Source organism: Solanum dulcamara, chromosome 6, assembly GCF_947179165.1.
Source record: "Solanum dulcamara chromosome 6, daSolDulc1.2, whole genome shotgun sequence".
Classification (NCBI taxonomy): Eukaryota; Viridiplantae; Streptophyta; class Magnoliopsida; order Solanales; family Solanaceae; genus Solanum; species Solanum dulcamara.
The window spans coordinates 17,732,516-17,754,177 of record NC_077242.1 but is presented as its reverse complement, the minus strand read 5'-3'; the positions used below and the strand labels follow the sequence as shown (position 1 = coordinate 17,754,177).

The 21,662-nt window shown below is 38.4% G+C and overlaps 1 protein-coding gene across 1 annotated transcript; it reads left to right on the top strand.

Annotated features, from left to right (window-relative positions):
- The first annotated feature begins 13,680 nt into the window (after positions 1-13,680).
- LOC129892747 (uncharacterized) lies at positions 13,681-14,091 on the top strand. The gene has a single exon (XM_055968307.1). The coding sequence runs from the start codon at positions 13,681-13,683 to the stop codon at positions 14,089-14,091; it is 411 nt and encodes a 136-aa protein (XP_055824282.1).
- Positions 14,092-21,662: the final 7,571 nt, after the last annotated feature.

Below are 21,662 nucleotides of genomic sequence, written 5' to 3'. Positions count from 1 at the left end.
ATATTATTCTGGGCATGGATATGCTATCCCCTCATCATGCGGTTTTAGACTGTTATGCCAAGACCGTTACAATTGCCATATCTGGCATTACCCCAGTCTTGTGGCAAGATGTTTATAGTTTCTCAACGACTGGGATCATATCCTTTATGCGGGATCGACGGCTAGTTATATCCGAGTACTTGGCGTACTTAGCATATGTCCATGATACGTCTATCTAGGACCCTATTGTTGATTCAGTCTTTTTGGTTAGGGAGTGTACTAATGTCTTTCCTACTGACCTACCTGGCCTACCCCAGAGAGAGACATTGACTTTGCCATAGATTTAGAGTCAGTAACTAAGCCCATTTCTATACTACCTTACTGTATGGCCCCCGCAGAGCTCAAGGAGCTCAGTATGCAGCTTGAGGATCTTCTAGGTAAGGGATTTATTTGCTCGAGTGTGTCATCGTGGGGTGAACCCATCCTGTTTGTTAAGAAAAAAGATGGGACTATATGGATATGTGTTGATTATAGGCATTTAAACAAGGTGATGGTGAAAAACCATTACACCATACCTCGTATCGATGATCTATTCAATCAGCTTTAGGGTGCGACTGTGTTTTCTAAGGTTGACTTAAGGTCTAGCTACCACCAATTGCGGATTAGAGCAGCCGACATTTCTAAGACTGTTTTTCGGACTCGCTATGGCCACTATGAGTTCTTTGTGATGTCTTTTAGGCTATCAATGCCCCAACAGCTTTTATGGACCTTATGACTTGAGTATTCAAGCCTTATCTTGATTCCTTTATGATTCTATTCATCGATGATATACTGGTATATTTGTGGAGTAGGGAGGAGCATGCACAACCCTTGAGGGTTGTGCTCCAGACTTTGAGAGATTAACAGTTTTATGCTGAATTCTCAAAGTGCAAATTTTGGTTAGAGTCTGTGGCATTTCTAGGAAACGTGGTGTCCAGAGAGGGTATCAGGATGGATCCAGCAAAGATTGAGTCTATTCATGGTTAGGCTAGGCCCATATCTGTTATAGAGATTCAAAGCTTTATTGGATTGGCTGGGTATTATAGATGATTCATTGAGGGTTTCTCCACCATTATAGCCCCATTGACCTATTTGACCAGCCAGGATATTTTCTTTATGTGGTCCAAGAAGTGTGAATCGAGCTTTTGGAAGCTTAAAGAGTTTCTTACCACTGCTCCTATTTTGGCTCTTCTAGTTAAGAGAGAGATCTTTTCGGTATATTATGATGCTTCTAGTGTAGGTCTTGAGTGTGTACTTATGCAGTGAGGCTTAGTTATTGCTTATACTTCCTGACAGTTGAGAGTGCATGAGCGCAACTACCCTACTCATGACCTAGAACTGGTAGTGGTAGGTTTTGCGCTCAAGATGTGGAGGCACTACTTATACGGAGTCCATTGTGAGATATATACAGATCACCATACCTTACAGTATATTATGAGTTAGAAGTATCTTAATTCTAGGCAGCGACACTAGATTGAGCTTTTGGCTGATTATGACATCTCTATCCTCTACCACTTGGGCAAGGAAAATATAGTAGTAGATGTGTTGAGCTGGAAGACAAAGAGTATGTGTATTTTAGCTTACTCGTCTACTGCAGAGCAACCCCTAGCCTTGGACATCTAGTCTTTGGCTAATCGGATGGTCAGGTTACACATCTTCGATTCCGAATAGATTTTTGCTTTTGTGGAGCTTGATCATCTATACTAGACCAGATTTGTGGCTGGCAATTTAAGGATGGAGCATTATTAGAGCTTCAAGTGTTAGTATTGCGAGGTGAGGGTGGCCAGGCATCTATAGATTTAGATGGGATACTACGGTTCGATGGTCGTCTTTGTCTTCCCAGAGTTAGAGACTTCATTTCATTGATCCATCATGAGGCCCACAATTCCAAGTACTTTATCTATCTGGGCACCGTGAAGATGTATTGAGATTTGAGACAGCATTACTAGTGATGTGTATGAGGATAGATATAGCTGAGTATGTATCCCATTATTTAAGTTGCCAGCAGGTTAAGGCCGAGCATCAGTGGCCTGGTGGAATCTTTCAGAAATTACCCATTCCTGAGTGGAAATGGGAATGGATTACCATAGAATTCATGTTAGGATTGCCTCAAACATTCAAAGGTAATGATGGTATTTGGGTCATCATTGATCGATTGACCAAGTCAGTGCATTTCTTGCCAGTACGGTCTATTTTTACTATAGATCGTCTAGCTCAGATCTATATTCAGAAGGTAGTCCGTCTGCACAGGGTACCGATATCCATTATATCAGATAAGAGATCTCAATTTACTTCTAGTTTCTGGAGGGAGTTTCAGAGAGAGTTGGGCACTCGGGTTGATCATAGCATGACATTTCATCCACAAACCAATGGTCAATCAGAGCATACTATTCAGGTTCTGAAGGATATGTTGCGAGCTTATGTATTATAGTTTGAGGGTCATTAGGAGTAATAATTGCCTTTGGCAGAGTTTGTGTACAACAATAGCTACCACTTTAGTATTCAGATGGCCCCGTTCAAAGCGTTATATGGTAGGCATTGTCGCACTCCGATTGGTTGGTTTGAGTCTTTAGAGCCCGGGCCGCACAGTACCGATTTACTTCGATATGCCATAGCTAGAGTCTGGGTTATTTAGGATAGGATGAGGAAAGCTTAGAGTAGGCACCAGAGTTATGTTGATCGTAGGCGTCATCCCTTGTGCTTCGAGGTGGGAGATCGGGTGCTCTTACGAGTGTCGCCCTTGAAGGGCGTGACCATATTCGGCAGGTGGGGTAAGCTTAGCCCTAGGTATATCGGGCCCTTTGATATTTTGAGGAGAGTTAGAGAGGTTTCTTATGAGTTGGCTTTTACACCAGTATTTTCAGCTATACACCTTATTTTTCATATTTCTATGTTATGCCGATATATTCGAGATAAGTCTCACGTGCTTCAGTATGATTTTGTTGAGTTGGATGATCGCCTGACTTTTGTTGAGGAGCCAGTTGCTATTCTAGCTAGAGATGTTCGCCAGATTCGTTCTAAGTCCATCCCTATGATTAAATCTAGTGGCGCCATCATCCGATTGAGAAAGTTGCATGCTAGAATGAGTAGGAGATGCGGGAGCAGTTCCCCAACTTATTTGACCCTTCAAGTATACCCCTGTCTTTACTATTGTGGACTAAAGTTCTTTTAGTAGTGGATGTTATAACAACCCTAAAGGTCATTTTTGGAATTTTTGTAAAATGACCATTTTACCCCTCCGTTTAGTTGCCCCGAAATGTTTCAATTTGGTACCGGGTGTTGATTTTTAGAAAATCCTATGAAAAGTTATGTCTTTGGAAAAATTGAGTTTTCATACGCCTTAAGTATTAAAAAATGGTATTTGGGGTCAATCAGAGCTACAGGTCTCAGAACGGAATTCCGTTAATTCTAGAAGCTCTGAAATGTTGAAATTGACTTAGGAGACTTTACGGAATAAGTTTTGGAGTTGTAAGGAAGATTTGATACCTTGAGTCGAGAATTTGCGAAATTTTAAGTCAAGATTTGACTTTGGTCAACATTCTTGGAAAACGTCCTTGGATGGGAATTCTGACAGCATGATTAGCTCTGGAGTGTTGATTTTATTCTAAAACGACCTTTTGTTCATTTCTCGAGGCTTCCGAATTAATTTTGACCCCATCGGTGGATTTTGATATTCGGAGTGCGACCCATTTTTTGTTGTAACGATCTCTGATGCGAATTTTGAATACACCGTTGAGTCCAAATTATCATTTTCAGTCAGATTCCATATATGGTTTGTGTTTTTCTGACTCGGGATGAGTCTGGAACGTCGAAACCAAGGAGTTAGTATTTTCTGAAATCTGGTGCGCGAGCGATAACGTGGCATATGTACTTAAATCTGAAAAATATCAGATTATAAGACATTTTTCTCAAAACTTTGACTTGCGATTTTGAGATTAATTCTGATCCGATTTGGGTGATTTCGGAGTCTATCTTGCGTGGAACTTTTAGGAGAACATCGTGGAGGTGTTGGAATTTGGTTTTTGAATGTAGTTCGAGGTAAGAAATCGATTTTTTGCTGCAGATTTAGTATTTTTCGGAATCAAATTTTGTTGAATTTTGGAAGAGTGTATCTTGGTCAATATAACTCCATTTTGAGTGATCTTTGAGGCTAGATTGTGAAGTTTTTCACAAGGAACATTATGGTGCAATTTTTTTTGATTGGGAGAGTTTCAGTTTTGAGAAATCGACGCGTAAAGAGAATGCCTTATTTGTTTTCTTAGTTTGAAAATATGAGAATTAATTGTGTGATCGTCTTGCATTATTTTTCTACCTCGAATTGTGTTATAAATCTAATTTATAAGCTTGAGGTAACATTTGGAACCTATTTTGGGGGTCAAATCCAAAAATCCGGATGCGGGTCCTATATTCCCCATTTTAGACCCCGAAATTGGTCCATCTCTAAAAATTATGAAATTAGTGTTTAAATGACCATATCGACATTGTTCTTCTATTTTTTTAGCGTGGCAGCGTTCCGAGACTGCTTGGAAGGGAAAAGGCTCTGGCATTGTGATTTGGAGCTCGCGTGTTCAGCCTACAGGTAGGCTACGATTTACCTTTCTTTAGATTGAGATGGAATATGTGAAAGCATGTTGAAATAGTTGGAATTTGGGTTGGGTAGCTGAATTGTATATCTTAGGTGTTAGAAATCATATTTTAAGCTTTTTATTGGGTTTTTTGGGTATTTGGAAGCATGTATATCTTGTCATTATTTGTTAGTATTGTAAGGAGAGTTGAATGAGCATGTTGTTGATACTGTGGAGTATGTTGGCCTTAGTATAGGATGTAAAATTGCTTTAGATGTCCCGGTGCTGCTCCAGTGGACTTAGATTCTTATAGAATGGTGTAGCGGGCTAGTGCCTGGTAGTTTGGACTTAGCTAGGTGATACCCTTGCTCTTAACAACACCCTCACCCATCACTCGGCATAGTCATAGATTTTGAGATACATCAGCAATACTATATTTCATGATCGTTTGGCTTCGGCTTCAATTCAAGTTTTGGCGGTATATGAATTGACACATTGTGGAAGAGATTCTCTGAACTGTTATTATCTAGTTGGAAAGGAGAATATTTGGTACTAGAAAATGAATTATCTGTGAGCATATAGGTACCCACTCCTGGTCTCTATTCTGAATTATTGGAGAGCATTCGGGTACCTAGCCCCGGCCTCTGTCGGTTTGATAGTATGGCTAGCATCCGAGTACCTAGTCCTGGCCTCAATCATATCGATGTGTTACGGTGAGTATCTGGGTACCCACTCCTGACCTTGACCGCATCGATGTATTATGGCAAGTATTTGGGTAATCATTCCTGGCCTTGGCCACTTTGAATATTTGGGCGAGCATCTAGGTCCTAGTCCCGGCCTCGACCTCTAAGGCACCCCTAGTTTGTTGACTCTTAAAGATTTTGGGTTTGGACATGATATAGTACTTCGTTTCTTGACATCGCAGATTCTTGGTTCCCAGCCTTGGTAGTTGTAGCTATTTTGTGTACTCGGCAAACTTATGGAGGTTTGTTCGGATTTTTATTTAGCTTGCGCACGAGTGTCCCGACTGGGCTTATGGGGGCCCAGTTGGGTATAGTTAGTTGTAGTTCTCATATATAGTACACTTTTCCCTTGTGATGCTTATGTTGACTCCTATTTAGGCTTATTCCTCATTTTCATATTGTTTCTTTTTTTTACCTTTTCTGCTCAGTCGGCCTATTATGCCTATTGGGTACCTATTGTCTTGGCACTCATACTACACTCTGCATCTACTTTTGTGATGCAAGACCAAGAACTAGCTACCATCACGAATAGATCAAGCCGGTTACAGTCAGATTCAGAGACTAGGGTGGGCACTTGGCATTTCTAGATCACTTCTGTCTCCTTCAGTATAGATGACCCATCTTTTGCTTTTTGAGACTAGCCAGTTGTTGTATATATATGTCCAGTCCACTTTTGGGACTTGTACTTGTCTTTTATTTTGTAACAACTCTGTACTTGTGATTTCTAGGTTCTGGGAGGGATCTTTAGTTGTTTATATCATGTTTTGGTTTACTTCTGCTTATTCATTCTGCTTACTTTTATAATTCACCACTCTTGTTTAGTTTTCGCCCTCAAACCCATTACTTGATGTTTTGGGTTTACGAGTTGGCTTACCTACTGGTGGGTTATAGTAGGTGCCATCATAACCTGAGAAAATATTGAGTCGTGACACCGCATCCATCCAATACCTTGCTAGGGTAAAGGACATCACCATCTTGGATCCAATCATCAAAGTCCTCCTTTTGGGACTTAAGAGATATAGCTTCCATCCTACACTGGCTACGTTGTTCTTACCCAACTCGGTGTTCAATATTACTCCAAATATATGTGCTCATATTATCATCATCTAGTCTTATTGGAAAGATATCAAACTCATCTTATTACCTCTTGATCAATCATTACACTTCAAAACATTATTTACATCTGTCACCCCCGACATTTTCTGGAGCCATTAGCAAGGATGCCATGGAATTCTTGACTACCTATTAAGATCAGCTCTATTCCTTGGGTCTTATGGAGTCCAAAGGTGCCGACTTCACTGCTCACCAGTTCAGAGGGGCAGCCAGATAGTGGTGGCTCTCTTATTTGCTGTCCAGACCAGCTGGTCACCACCACTGACATGGGCCTAGTTCTTAGAGGCTTACTTGGCTCGATACATCCCTAAGAGTGTTCGAGACCGACTTTGGGATCCGTTTACTTAGTTGGAGCAGGGCCACATAATGATTGTAGAGTATGAGGCTATATTTTATCATCTTTCCTGACATGCCACTATGATTCTACCCATTGAGGAGCAGCGGGTACGATGTTTTGTGCGTAGATTGAGACCTTAGCTGAGGTTGAGGACTGAGCACCTTGTTTCTATGGGCCGCTCTTTTTAATATGTGGTAGATCATGCCCGCACGATTGAGATTATTCATCGTCAGGCTCAAGGGGGCATTAATAAGAGACCCAGGCATCAGGGTAGCTATAGTGGGTCCCATTCTAGAGGCCATGATAGTTATGACAGGCCCCGCCAGCGGTTCTAGCAGGATATGTACCAGCAGGGTCAGTCCAGCCGACCATTTCAGGCCGCCCTGCCAGCAGTTGAGGGTAGTTAGCCCCATTCAGGGGGTTTCATAGTAGGGCAGAGCTCGAGGGGATCAGGTTCGCTATCTTTCTACCGCAGACAAGTTATCACGGGTCGCTCAACTTTAGTATTTTTTGATTGTGGCTTACTGGAGCACTGGTCTAGGGAATTTCCCAATCGGGCTAGACCGTTGACAGTAGCACCACCTCTGCCAGGAGGTATAGATCGAGGTCACAGCCGCAGCAATGGTCAACGGGGTGTTCAGGGAGGTTCTCGGGGAGGCAGGTTAGGTGGTAGGGTGATTGTTCATAGGGGAGGCCGACAGGGCCCTTTCTATATTTCTCCAGCGAGGGCAGAGGCTGAGGCATCAGATGATGTTATCACAGGTACTATCTTTATTTGTCAATAGACTACTTTAGCTTTATTTGATCCACGTTCCACATATTCCTATGTGTCTATATATTTTGCTAAACATCTGGGTATTCCTTATGAGTCACTTGAGGTCTCATTACGTGTATCGACCCTGGTAGGGGATTCTTTAGTAGTGGATCAGGTTTGTAGATCCTGTGCTGTGACTATTCAGGGGCATGAGACTCGGGCAGATCTTATTTTACTTGATATGCTAGATTTCGATGTTATTCTGGGCATGGATTGGCTATCCCATCATCATGCGGTTTTGGACTGTTATGCTAAGACCTATTACATTAGCTATCCTTGGTATTCCCCTGGTCTTGTGGCAGGGTATTTATAGTTGCTAACCAACTGGGATCATATCCTTTATGCGGACCCGATAGCTAGTTGCGTCCGGGTGCTTTGCGTACTTATCATATGTCCGTGATGAGTCCAGCGAGGCCCCTACTATTGATTCAGTCCCTGTGGTTAGGGAGTATACTGATGTCTTCCCCACTGACCTACCTGGTCTACCCCCTAGAGAGAGATATTGACTTTGCCATAGATTTGGAGCCGGGAACTAAGACTATTTCTATACCACCTTATCGTATGGCCCCTGTAGAGCTCAAAAAGCTCAGCGTGCAGCTTGAGGATCTTCTAGGTAAGGGATTTATTCACCCGAGTGTGTTGCTGTGGGGTGCGCCCGTCTTATTTGTTAAGAAGAAGGATGGGACTATGCAGATGTGTGTTGATTACAAGCAGTTGAATAAGGGAACAGTGAAAAACCGTTACCCATGCCTCGTATCGATGATCTATTCGATCAGCTTTAGGGTGCGACCGTGTTTTCTAAGATTGACTTGAGGTCTGTCTACCACCAGTTGCGAATTAGAGCAGCCGACATTCTTAAGATTGCTTTTCGGACTCGCTATGGCCACTATGATTTCCTTCTGATGTCTTTTGGGCTTACCATTACCCCCGCAGCTTTTATGGACCTTATGACTTAAGTATTTAGGCCTTATCTTGACTCCTTCGCGATTGTATTCATTGATGACATACTGGTATACTCGCAGAGTAGGGAGGAGCTCACGCAGCACTTGAGGATTGTGCTCCAGACTTTGAGAGATCAGCAGCTTTATGCTAAATTCTCAAAATGTGAGTTTTGGTTGGAGTATGTGGCATTTCTGGGACATGTGGTGTCTAGAGAGGGTATTAGAGTGGATCCGGTGAAGATTGAGGCTATTCGTGGTTAGGCTAGGCCCACATCTATTATGGAGATTCGGAGTTTCATTGGATTGGCTAGGTATTATAGATAATTCATTGAGGGTTTCTCTACCATTGCATCCCCATTGACCCATTTGACCCACCAAGATGTTCCCTTTGTGTGGTCCGAGGAGTGTGAGTCGAGCTTTCGAAAGCTTAATGAGTTGATTACCATTGCTCATGTTCTGACTCCAGCAGTTGAGGGAGAGATCTTTTCAGTATATTGTGATGCTTCTTATATAGGTCTTGGGTGTGTACTGATGCAGCGTGGCTGAGTTATTTCTTATGCTTCCAGACAGTTGAGAATGAACGAGCGCAACTACCCCACCCATGACTTAGAACTGGCGGTGGTAGTTTTCGCTCTCAAAATGTGGAGGCACTACTTATACGGAGTCCATTGCGAGATATATACAGATCACCATAGCTAATAGTACATTATGAGTAAAAAAGATCTTAATTCTAGACAGCGGCGTTGGATTGAGCTACTGGCCAATTATGACATCTCTATTCTTTACCACCCGAGCAAGGTGAATGTAGTAGCAGACGCTTTGAGCCGGAAGACGGGGAGTATGGGTAGTTTAGCTTACTTGTTTGCTGCGGAGCGACCCCTAGCCTTGGACATCCAGTATTTGGCTAATCGGATGGTCAGGTTGGAAATTTCAATTTCTGGACCGATTTTGGCTTTTGTGGAAGCTCGATCATCTCTACTGGACCAGATTCGTGGCCGGCATTTTAAGGATGGAGAATTGGCAAAGCTTCGAGATTTATTATTGCAAGGCAAGGGTGGCTAGGCTTCTATATATTTGAATGGCATACTACGGTTCGATGGTCGCCTTTGTGTTCCCAGAGTTGGAGACTTCATTCAGTTGATCCTTCACGAGGCCCACAATTCTAGATATTCTATCCATCTGGGCACCGCAAAGATGTATCGGGATTTGAGATAACATTACTGGTGGTGTGGTATGAAGAGAGATATAGCTGAGTATGTATCTCATTTTTAAGTTGCTAGCAGGTTAAGGCCGAGCATCAGTGGCCTGGTGGAGTCTTTCAGAGATTACCCATTCCCAAGTGGAAATGGGAATGGATTACCATGGATTTCCTGATAGGATTGCCTCGATCATCCAGAGGTAATAATGGTATTTGGGTCATCGTTGATCGATTGACCAAGTCAGCGCATTTCTTGCCAGTACAGTCCATTTTTACTGCAAATCGTCTAGCTCGAATCTATATTCAGGAGGTAGTCCGTCTACACAGGGAACCGATATCCATTACCCCTCCCTTTAGATTCCCCGAGTCGTTTCTGATTGTTATCGGGTGTTGATTTTTAGAAAATCCCATGAAAAGTTAAGTCCATTGAAATTTTGAGTTTCATAAGCTTTAAGTTTTAAAAAGTAGTATTTGGGGTCAATCAGAGCTACGGGTCTCGGAACGGAATTCCGTCAATTCCAGCAGCTCCAAAATGTTGAAATAGGCTTAGGAGAGTTTACGGAATCATTTTTGGAGTTGTAACGAAGATTTAAGGCCTTGAGTTGAGAATTTGAGGAACTTTAAGCCAAGGTTTGACTTTGGTCAACTTTTGGAGTTTCGATGCTCGGAATGGAATTCCGATGACTCCGTTGGATTCGGGAGATGGTTTTTGGTATAGAAGAAGTGTTGGTTGAATTTTTAGAGGTCCCGAGTCCGTTTTGATATTTTGAAGGCATAAGTTGGTTTAGTTGCGACTTTTTGAGTTTTGAGTCAACGAGATCTCGAATTCAAATTCTGATGGTTCCATTAGCTCCGGAATGACCAAATTAGGCTTGTAACACTGTTGGAATGACTATCGAGGCAATCGATACAAGTTTGGGGTCATTTGACGCTTTTGACTTTGAAACTTAGCCTAGGTTGACTTTGGTCAACATTCTTGGAAAATGCACTCGAATTAAAATTCTGACAGTGCGGTTAGTTCTGAAATATTAATTTTGGTCTAGAAAGACCCTTCGTTCTCTTTTTGAGGCTTTCGTACTAATATCGAGGCCCGTTGTAGAATAGGGCTTAAAATGGCTTTTGGGTGTGGGACCCACTTTTTATTAAAATAATCTCGTATGGAAATTCTAAATGCGCTATTGAGTCCGGAACATCGAAGTTAGTGGGGTAGCATATCCGGTTTATTTTTATCGGATTCCGAACGAATCCCGAGCACCCCGTCAGAGATTTTGATTATTTTTTTTCCAAAAAACTGCAGCAGTGCAGCAGCCAACAACCCTTTTATTTTATTTTTTTGGGTTTTTTTTTTCTCTAACTTTAAAACCCCATAACTTGAGCATTAGGGCTCCAAATTGGTTGATTCAAAAGGCAAACTTATGAGAATTTTCGTGGAGAACGCATTGGAGAGATTGAACACTGATTTGGAGCATTCGATTTAGGTAAAAATCGTGATTTTAATTGCAATTGTATCCATTTTCGGATTGGGATTTTGAAGAACTTTGAGTAATTGTTTCTTGACCTATATGAACCCCATTTTGGTGATTCAAAGATCTAAATTCAAGAGAATTTCGTAAGGAATCTCGTGGTAATCTCAGAAAAGAAGTATTGTTTGAGGTAAAAATGCATTTTTAGTTACTGATTTAGTCATTTTCGGAATAAAATTTTGTGGAATTTTGGAAGAGTGTATCTTGGTCAATATAACTCCATTTTTAGTTACTGATTGAAAGATGTTCGTTTTTGAGAAATCGACGTGTAAAGAGGCTGCCTTGTTTGTTTTCTTAGTTTGAAAATATGGGAATTGAGTGTTTGATCGTCTTGCGTAATTTCCCACCCCGAATTGTGTTATAAATCTAATTTATGAGGTTGGGGTGATGTTTAGACCCTGTTTTGGGAGTCAAATCCAGAATTTCATGTGGGTCCCATATTTTTCGTTTTAGACTCCAAAATTGGTCCATCTCCAAAAATTATGAAATTAGTGTCTAAATAACCGTATTGACGTCGTGGTTCTGTTTTTGACAGTTTGGAAATATTCTGAGGTAGTTCGGACAGGAAAAGCTCTGGTACATTAGATTGAGCTGGAATGTGTGAAAGCATGTTGAAATAGTGGAATTTGGGGTGGGTAGTTTGATTGTATATTTTAGGTGTTAGAAATCATGCTTTAGGCTTGTTATCGGGTTTTTCAAATATTTAGAAGCATGTGTATGTTATCGTTATTTGTTAGTATTATAAAGGGAGTTGAATGAGCATGTTGTTGACACTGTGGTGTATGTTGGCCTTAGTATAAGATGTAAACTTGCTTTAGATGTCCCGCCATCGCTCCGATGAACTTAAATCCTTGTAGAATGGTATAGCAGGCTAGTGCCTGAGAGTTTGGACTTAGTTAGGCGTTACCCTTGCTCTTAAAAATATCTTCATCCATAAATCGATATAATCGTGACTTTTATGATGTGTCGGCAATATTATATTTCCTGATCGTTAACTTTGGCTCCGGTTCCAATTTTGGCAGCATATCGGTTGGCTCATTTGGGAAAAGATTTTTTTGGTACTGTTGTATTCTAGTTGGGGAGTAGAATGTTTGGTATCATGGGATAAATTATCTGTGAGCATCCGGGTATCAAGTCCCGGCCTCCGTTCTGAATTATTGGGGAGCATCTGGGTACATAGTAACGGCCTCTACCGGCTTGCTAGTATGACGAGCATCTAGGTACCCAGTCTCTTCCTTGATTATACCGATGTATTACGGCGAGTATCTGGATACGCAGTCCCGGCCTCGACTGCACTTTTGTATTATGGAAAGCATCCAGGTACTCAATCTCGACCTTGGCCACTTTAAATGTTTGGGTGAGTATTTGGGTCCCAGTCCCGTCCTCGACCCCTAAGTGTTGGGTTTGGAAATAATATAGTACTTCGGTTCCTAACATCGCAGATTCTTGGTTCCTAGCCTTGGTAGTTGTAGCTATTCTGTGTACTCGGCGGGCTTATGGGGGTTCGTCTGAGTTTTTATTTAACTTGTGCACAAGTGTCCCGGCTGGGCTTATTGGGGGCCAGTTGGGTATAGTTAGCCGTAGTTCTCATAGGTAGTACTCTTTCCCCTTTTGATACTTATGTTGACTCGTATTTAGGCTATTCTTCTTTTTCATATTGTTTTTACCTTTTCTACTCAGTCGGCCTATGATGCCTACTGGGTACCTGTTGTCTTGGTACTCATATTACACTCTGCATCTACTTTTGTGATGCAAGACCGAGCACCAGCTATCGTCGTGGATAAATCAAGCTTGTTGTAGTCAACTTCGGAGACTAGGGTGAGTACTTGGCGTTTTTGGATCATTCATGTCTCCTTCAGTATGGATGGCTCATCTTTTGCCTTCTGAGACTAGCCAGTTGTTATATATATTTTTTGTCCACTTTCGAGACTTGTACTCGTATTTTATTTTGTAGAAGCTCTATACTTGTGACCTCCAGGTTCTGGGAGGGATCTTTAATTGTTTAAAACATGTTTTGATTTACTTCCGTTTATTCATTCTATTTACTTTTATAATTCGATACTCTTATTTTGTTTCTGCCCTCAAACCCATTACTTGAAGTTCTAGGTTGAAGAGTTGGCTTACCTACTGGTGGGTTATAGTAGGTGCCATCATGACCTAAGGAATCGGATCGTGGCAACTTTCCCCTAGCAAAGTTTAACTACAACAACAGTTTCACTCCAGTATCCAGATTGCCCCATTTGAGGTTTTGTATGGTAGGCGGTGTCGATCCCCTATTGGATGGTTTGAATTAGCTGAGATAGACTCCTTAGACACAAACTTGCTTAGAGATGCTATGGAGCAGGTTCGTAGGATTCAGGGTAGACTCTTGATAGCCCAGAGTAGGTAGAAGAGTTATGCAGACCGGAGAGTTCGACCATTGGAGTTCATGGTGGGTGATCACATTTGGCTTCAAGTGTCACCCATGAAGGGCGTGATGCAGTTCGGGAAAAAGGGCAAGCTCATCCCTCGATTCATTGGGCCATTTGAGATTTTGGCGCGAGTTGGAGAGGTAGCTCATAAATTGGCCTTACCACCTAGCTTATCGGCTCTGCATAACGTTTTTCATGTTTCTATGCTCCGGAAGTATGTTTCGGATGAGTCCCATGTGTTATCACTCGATTCAATGGAGTTGGATCCAGACCTGACATTTGAGGAGGAGCCTATAGCTATTCTAGATAGGCAGGTTCGGAAGTTTAGAACCAAGGAGATAGCTTCAGTGAAGGTACAATGGAAGCACCGGTCAATCGGAGAGGCGACTTGGGAGACAAAGGTTGATATGCGTGCTAGATATCCCTAGCTTTTCGAAGCTTCAGGTACTTTCTTTTACTTTATGTTCAAGGACGAACATGGTTTTAGTGATGAATGATATAATGACCCGTTAGGTAATTTTGAGAATGATTCCTTCTCCTTTCATAGAAGACCCTTTTCGTAAATTTAAGTTGAAAATTTTGGATCTTTCGGTAACTTTGGTTAATTAGTTGAGAAATAATTTTAGATAATTAATTTAATTGATGGGCTAAAGTGTTAATTTATTTAATACCATATACCACTTTTCTTGTATTTATTAAAATAGGTTAGTAAGGTTTCTAAATTTTAATACATAATTAGTTTGGAAAAGGAAAAAAAATAATAAAAGAAAAGAAAAAAATTATATATATATAATATGATGGCTTAATGCCATCTGATGTAACGAGAAAGAAAGAACAGCGATGATGAACACAAAAACTGGAGAAACTAATACGGAGGAAAAAAGAAAAAAAAGGGGAAAAGAAAAATAAAGGAGAAGAGAAAAATAGAGATTTTCATTCCAAAGAGTCAAGGTAATTATTCTCATCCTTTCCATTAAATTTTCATGTAATTATGAACATATTTTTAGGGTATATTGGTGGAGAAACAACGCTGAAATAAGAAAATATGACCCTAAGGTTCTTCACATAAAATCTTAATTTAGGGGTCGAATAACGATTCGTTTTAGCTGAAATTTGACATGTGAGTTTATTTTATCATGAATGAACATAATCGAAAAGAAAATTTCATATTTGACTTCAATGATTTGGGATGACTTTTTGACCCAATTTTTTATCCGAAAATAAAAATAACAATATGGTTGGATTCGTATTCTTATGAAGATTATGTATTTAAACAGATTTTAATCGTTAGGAAGTGTAAAGGCTCAAGTTTTAAAGTAATTATTCAATTTAATTCAGGTTTAACCCTAGTTTTGAAATTCAGAAAATATCAAAATTGACATGTTAAGTGGCATCAAGACTAGGAACGTGTTTGTAGATTTGCTTCAATTTTTGGGTTTAGGCTAGACATATGGTAATAAGGATGTTAGTTTTAAAATCTTATTGTGATTATTTATTTGACTAGATTATGTTGATTTGGAGGCCCAACGAAAAGGGAAGGCTCAAGTCCCAGAGTGATTGCTTATTAATTAAGGCAAGTGAATTTCTAAACCTCAGTTTAAACTTGTAGATGCTTGTATTTTCGTGTTATGTGTACTGGGGAGTAATGAGAATTTGACTAGGTTATTGACTGTATGATTGACCTTAAAAATGGAGATGAGGGGTATAAAAGGGTGATCTAATGACATGTATTGGTGGAATTGATATGTTGTGATTATGAGTTTATTTTGTACATGTGAAATGACTAGGTTGATGTGAGATAGGAAAAAATTTTGTTGTTGTCATGTTATTATCGTGAGTAATATGAATATGAATTAATTGCATTGGTTCTGACATATTGTGTTGAGACTGAAAATGATATGAAACAAAAAGGGTCAGGCCACACGCTCCGTGGCAAGTATTATGAAACAAAGGGGTCGGGCCACACGCTCCGAGATAGGTATTATGAAAAAAGGGGTTGGGCCACATACTCTGTGGTAGGTATTATTAAACAAAGAGTCCGGGCCACACGCTCTATGGCAGGATATATATATTGAGGGGATGGGCCACACGCTCCGTGACAGGTTACATGGACAGAAATGTTCCCTATGGGTTTTGGACTATAATTCAACGGATGTGTACCGATAGGATAGACATGCATCATCTCATTGCATTGCAGCGCATTTTGTTGATATTTGTGAATTCGTATTTACCACTTATTGCTCTATATATGTTGAACTTGACTTAATATGATTCACTTGATGAGACTACTGATGAGTATTCGTGGACTGTACTATTATTATTGCATAGAGTATGGAGTTGGGATGGTTTTATGTAGGTTGTAGTTAAGGAGGTTCGGTTGGGATGAAAGGAGTACTTGTATGTATTAAGCTTTGCTTAGTTTTAGTTATCCACTTGCTGAGTACCGAGTTGTTTGGTACTCACCCCTTACTTCTACACTTGTGTAGGTTGTGAGCCCGGACCGGCTTGATCTCTTCGTGTTTAATACCATATCCAAGACTATCATCTCGAGTGTTGAGGTAGGTGTTACATCCATCTAGCAGATACCTCTTACTCTTTTATTATGTTTTAGTCCTATTCTAGAGACAAAGACATTGTGACTGTATTTTCTTTCATATTTCAGTAATTTATTAGTGGCTTGTATACATGACAACCAGTCTTGGGGGATTTTGAGATTATTTATTTGCCTTTGTCTAAGTTAAACCTTGCTTTATCTTAATTACTTCCGCATTTACTTTTCGTTGAGTTTTAGGTTGACTTGTCTCGGTGAGTTGAGATGAGTGTCATCACACCCGGATTCGGGTCTTGACAGAAACCTTGTAGCTTGAAGTTCAAACACTAATCTATGGATTTGTGAAGGAGATCTTGAACTTGGAGTCTTTAGATCTCCCAATATTGGAGAAATCCCTTTCTTGAAGTTTATGGTCTTTGGGAGAAGGAGAAATTTGGGATTTTGAGAGTATCTCTACGTATAAGAATATTATTAGGTTGAAAGATTGAGAAAAATCACCTTTTAATAAATCCCATCGGCAATTTCGGCGAGCTGGAGGTCTTCTCACCAACCTATTCAGTGTGTTGCCAAATGGTGCTTTAGCTCACCCAATCCAACAGTTTTTGAAGTATTTCGAGCACTACTCGGTGACCTAGGTCATGGTTTGCCGAACTATTTGGCGAGTCGCCAAATTGGCTGGTGAACTCGTCGAATTGTCTTATCCGGACATGCTTCAGTAAAACGATCATAAATATTTACTCCAAACTCCAAAAAATACAATCTTGGTGGAGTTGGAAAGAAGACTCAAAGACATGTAATTTGATAGGTCATGGGCCACCCAATTCGTTATATTTTAGGAGATATAGTTATTTGAAGTTGACCTTTATACGAAATTATTTGAAAACTTAGCCGATAGAAATTCTTTGATCTTGGCTTGGTGTTAGAGATCCCTTATGACCCTAAACCACCTCTAATAATCTTAAAATACCTAGAAATTGATCCTAACTCATGTATATAATTAGAATTCATTCAGTTAGAGTCTACACACATATGAAGAATGGTTCGAGTCTTGGCAACAAATTTTTGGGTTGTTACAATATATTTTGTTGTAAGTGTAGATATAGAAGAAAAAACTACTCAATCTGAATCATCCGATTCCAAAGATGACAATTTAATTAATAAAATAAGATTAGAAATGAATAAACTAAACTTAGAAAATCTACAAATAAGTACTATGATGAATGTCATACCAGAATGTAATCATGATTTTGAAAGACAAAAAGGAATAGATAGTAATCAATGTAGCATATGTAAATGATACCCTAGTAAAATAAATGGAGCTAAATGTAAAATGTGTTATATGGATGCCTGTATTAGTTGTATAGAAGATAAATTAAAAGTAAAAATAAATAAACAACAGGAATATACTCAAATACAAGACCAATCTACTAACCTAAGATTAATAACATTAGAGACTCGAATAACTGACTTAGAACAAAAGTTGGTTTCATTAGAAAAAGGAAAAGAGAAAATAGCAAGCACCTCTACGCAAGGAACAATACATCTAGACCAAATAGAAACTGAACTCATGAACATAGAAGAAAATAATACTAGCCTTATATGTAATGAGGATAAGAAATTTGGAATAGTAAAGGTACTAGCAAGAATAAGGATAAAGGATGTAGAAATAGAAACCTTAGCTCTAGTAGACACAAGATGCACAAGCTATCTCATAAATAGAAAGATAGTACCACAAGACCTACTAAAAACTTTAAAGAAACCAGTAGCTACAGTACAAATGGATGGAACTTATAATTTTTATGATCATTACATAGAAAAAACACAAATAAGCTTTATAAATACATGTAATGAATTTTACAAAACAACCTATCATATGTATAAAATACTAGCAAGAGACTTAGACATTAAGACTGATTTAGTAATAGGTTTACAATTCCTTATATAAAATAATGGAAGCTGTTTATTTTTTAGAGATGAAATAGTATTATTTAATAATACAGCCTATACCCACTATAAAAATTCTAACAAAAGAAAGATTCCAGATAAAAGATAATATAGAAACTCTTAAATCCACCAAAAGTTCAACTTCTTGTTGTGACGACAGTGGCAGTCATGGTACATGTTCTTCAAAAAATTTGTATGAAGAAAATCAAAAAGAAAATTATCTAAACGAAACATACTTAGAAGTAATCGAAAAGGATTATACATTAATTAACGTTGAGACAGAATTCTATAATTTTCAAAAAGGAATAAATAAGATAGGAACAATAAAAAATCTCAAAGACTTAGATAATATTATAGCAATATTAGATGAAATAGAAATAATTAGAGAAAAATCATTAGTACATTGGGGTTGTAACAAAATTATGTGTAAATTAGATACTATAAACCCTGAATACACAATAAAGACTGCAACTATAGAACCAAATAATAAAGACATAGAAGAATTTAATAAACAGATAAAAGAACTGTTAAAAATAAAAGTAATACGAAGATCCACCTCGAAACACAGGTCTGCAGCATTTGTGATTAGAAACCATAGTGAGCTGGTAAGAAGTAAAGCCCGAATGGTAATAAATTATAAGCGACTAAATGATAATACTAGAACTGATGACTATAAATTATCTGATAAAAGTGAACTAATAAATAGGATACAAAGTAAAAGGATATTTAGTAAATTTGACTATAAATCCGAATATTGGCAAGTCAAAATGCACCAGAGAGTATCTAATGGACAGTTTCACTTGTCCTGAAAGACATTTTGAATGGTTTGCTATGCCTTTTGGTTTAAAAACAGCACCGCTCATTTTTCTAAAATGGACGATACGTTCGGAGATTACAAAAACTTTATCTTAGTATATGTAGATGATATTTTAGTATTTAGTAAAGACATGCAAGAGCATTTAGGACATTTACAAACAGTGTTTAGACTATTTGTAAAATATGAAATAATAATTAGTAAAAAAATATGGAATTATGCAAGACACATATAATTTTTTTATGAGTAACTTTAGGGGACGGAAAGATAACACTACAACCACACATAGTAAAGAAGGTATTAGATATGCCTGATAAGTTAGAAAATACAAAAGACTTACAAAAGTTTTAAAACTAGTAAATCATGCTATAAATTTTATCAAAGATTTAGGAACAATAGCTGGACCTTTATATGCCAACACAGGAAGTAAAGGACAGAAACACTTCAACATAAAAGACATTAAATTAGTCCAACAAATTAAAGAAAAAGTCAAAAATATACCAGATCCACAGATACCTCTAGAATCAGATTATTTAATAGTCCAAACAGATAGAGGTAAATTAGGATGGGGAGCTTCCTAAAATACAGACCTAGCAAATACAGCTCTAAAAATGAAGAAAAAATCCGTGCATACCAAAGCGGACAATATAAAGAAAAAGGAAATATGAGTAGTATAGACGCTGAAGTATTAACAATAATATATGGTTTAAATAGTTTCAAATTATATATTTTAAATAAAAATGAAGTATTAGTAAGAACAGATTGTGAAGCTATAGTTAAGTTCCACCAAATAATAAATACCAAAGTTAGTAGTAAGCGAAGATGGCTAAACTTTATGGATATTATATCCATATATAATAATATTTTTGAATATGTTAAAGGAAAAGACAATGATTTAGCAGAAAAATTAAGTAAATTACAACTTAAAACTAACAGATGTACTGTTCTTTTCAGCATGAGACCAACTAACCAACAACCAGCAGACAAAGGCAAGGGCATAGCCCAGCCAAACTCTATTAGGTAAGATAAATTTCAGACCTCAAAGAAATATTGACATGATGGAGAGAATTTATTTTGGAAAGTATAATTTAATCTCCTATCCTCAATGTAATCTATCTTTTAGAATAATTCCAGACTGCACATTAGACAAATCTCAAAAGTGTTTAGTCGATAATTTATGGATAGCATATAACAAGAAAGATACTAAATATTTCATTGCTGCTTCTAATGCTTTATCTCAATATTTCTCAAATAAATATAGAGAAAATAAATTTAAATACTATGTAGTTCTACGTGGCAAGACAAATGGTGTTTATCAAACTTGGATAAAAGTAGTTGATTCAATAAATGGGGTTAAAAACCCATTTTTCAAAGGTTTTAATAATTTTACCGAAACTTTAGACTATGCCAGAGGAATGTTTGTGTAACACCCCAAATATTTCAACGCCAAGACCCGAAGCATTTTTCTTATGAGTTAGGATCGAATCCTAAGTATTTGAAGTGTGTTGGATGTGTTTAGGGGTCATAAGCAATCTCTAACACTAAGCCGAGTCCAAAGAATTTCTATCGGCTAAGTTTCCTAATGAGTTCGTATAAAATTCAACTTCAAACGACCATATCTCTTTCTATATAATGAATTGGGTGGCCTATAACCTATCAATTTAATGATCTTTAAGTCCTCTTTCTAACGCCACTGAGTTTGCCTTATTCTGAGTTTGGAGTCAAAAGTTATGACTTTTTTACCTTAGACTATGACTGCAGTGGGCTTGGCGCGGTGCGTTAGCAGAGCGCCAAAAACTAGCCTCAGTAGTTTGGCCCCTGGCGCGATGCATCACTATAGTGTCAGCAGGGTTTTTAGCCCGTTTTCCAGATTTTAGGGGCATTTTAGTCTTCTCTTTTGTTATAACCAAAAGTGAGGTCGTTTTGTAGGTGTATTTCACCTATTAAGAGGCCCCTATGTCTTCTACACTCATTCACTCTCACTCATACTCTAAGAACAAAAAATCCCTAACCTCCCAAGTGCTCTCAAAGTCTCCTTCTTCCTCCATCTCCAAGAAGATCAAGCCTCCATTTCTTTTTAAGTTTTTCATTCAAGAGTTGACTCCTCTAAGGTATGTGGGTTTTCATCCATGGGTCCTTCCACCCATGGAGTCCAAATGATTCTCAACCTAGAATTTAAATTTTAAATGATGAAATCCTATGGTCTTTTACATAATGGTTTCAAATGCATAGATTATGGTATATATTTTAAGTTATTTACTCCTATTGATATATATATATGTTGACTCCTAATTTCAAGTGATGAGTTTTTATGGATTTTCATACTATGATTCCAAATTTATAGATTCTTGGATAATTGAAGTTTATTTACCTATATTGACTTATGTTGATTCTTATTTACATGAAATGGATGGTTTATGAAGGTACTTATATGAAGGTTTGAAAGGTAGTTTTAAATTGCATATGGTGGGTTATTTTTAAGATGTTTGATTTGATGCATTCATATCACTCTCATGCATACAAGAATTCTTTAAATGTATTTTAAAGTTATATGAAATGAACCCACCTAGTCTTCTTATGTTGAAATGAAGTTGAATTGAAAGTTTGACTCCAAATAAAAGTTTATAAAGAAAATGCCTATGTTTAAGGGAGTCTTGTGAAATGATTGAATGATTGATTGATAAAAGGGC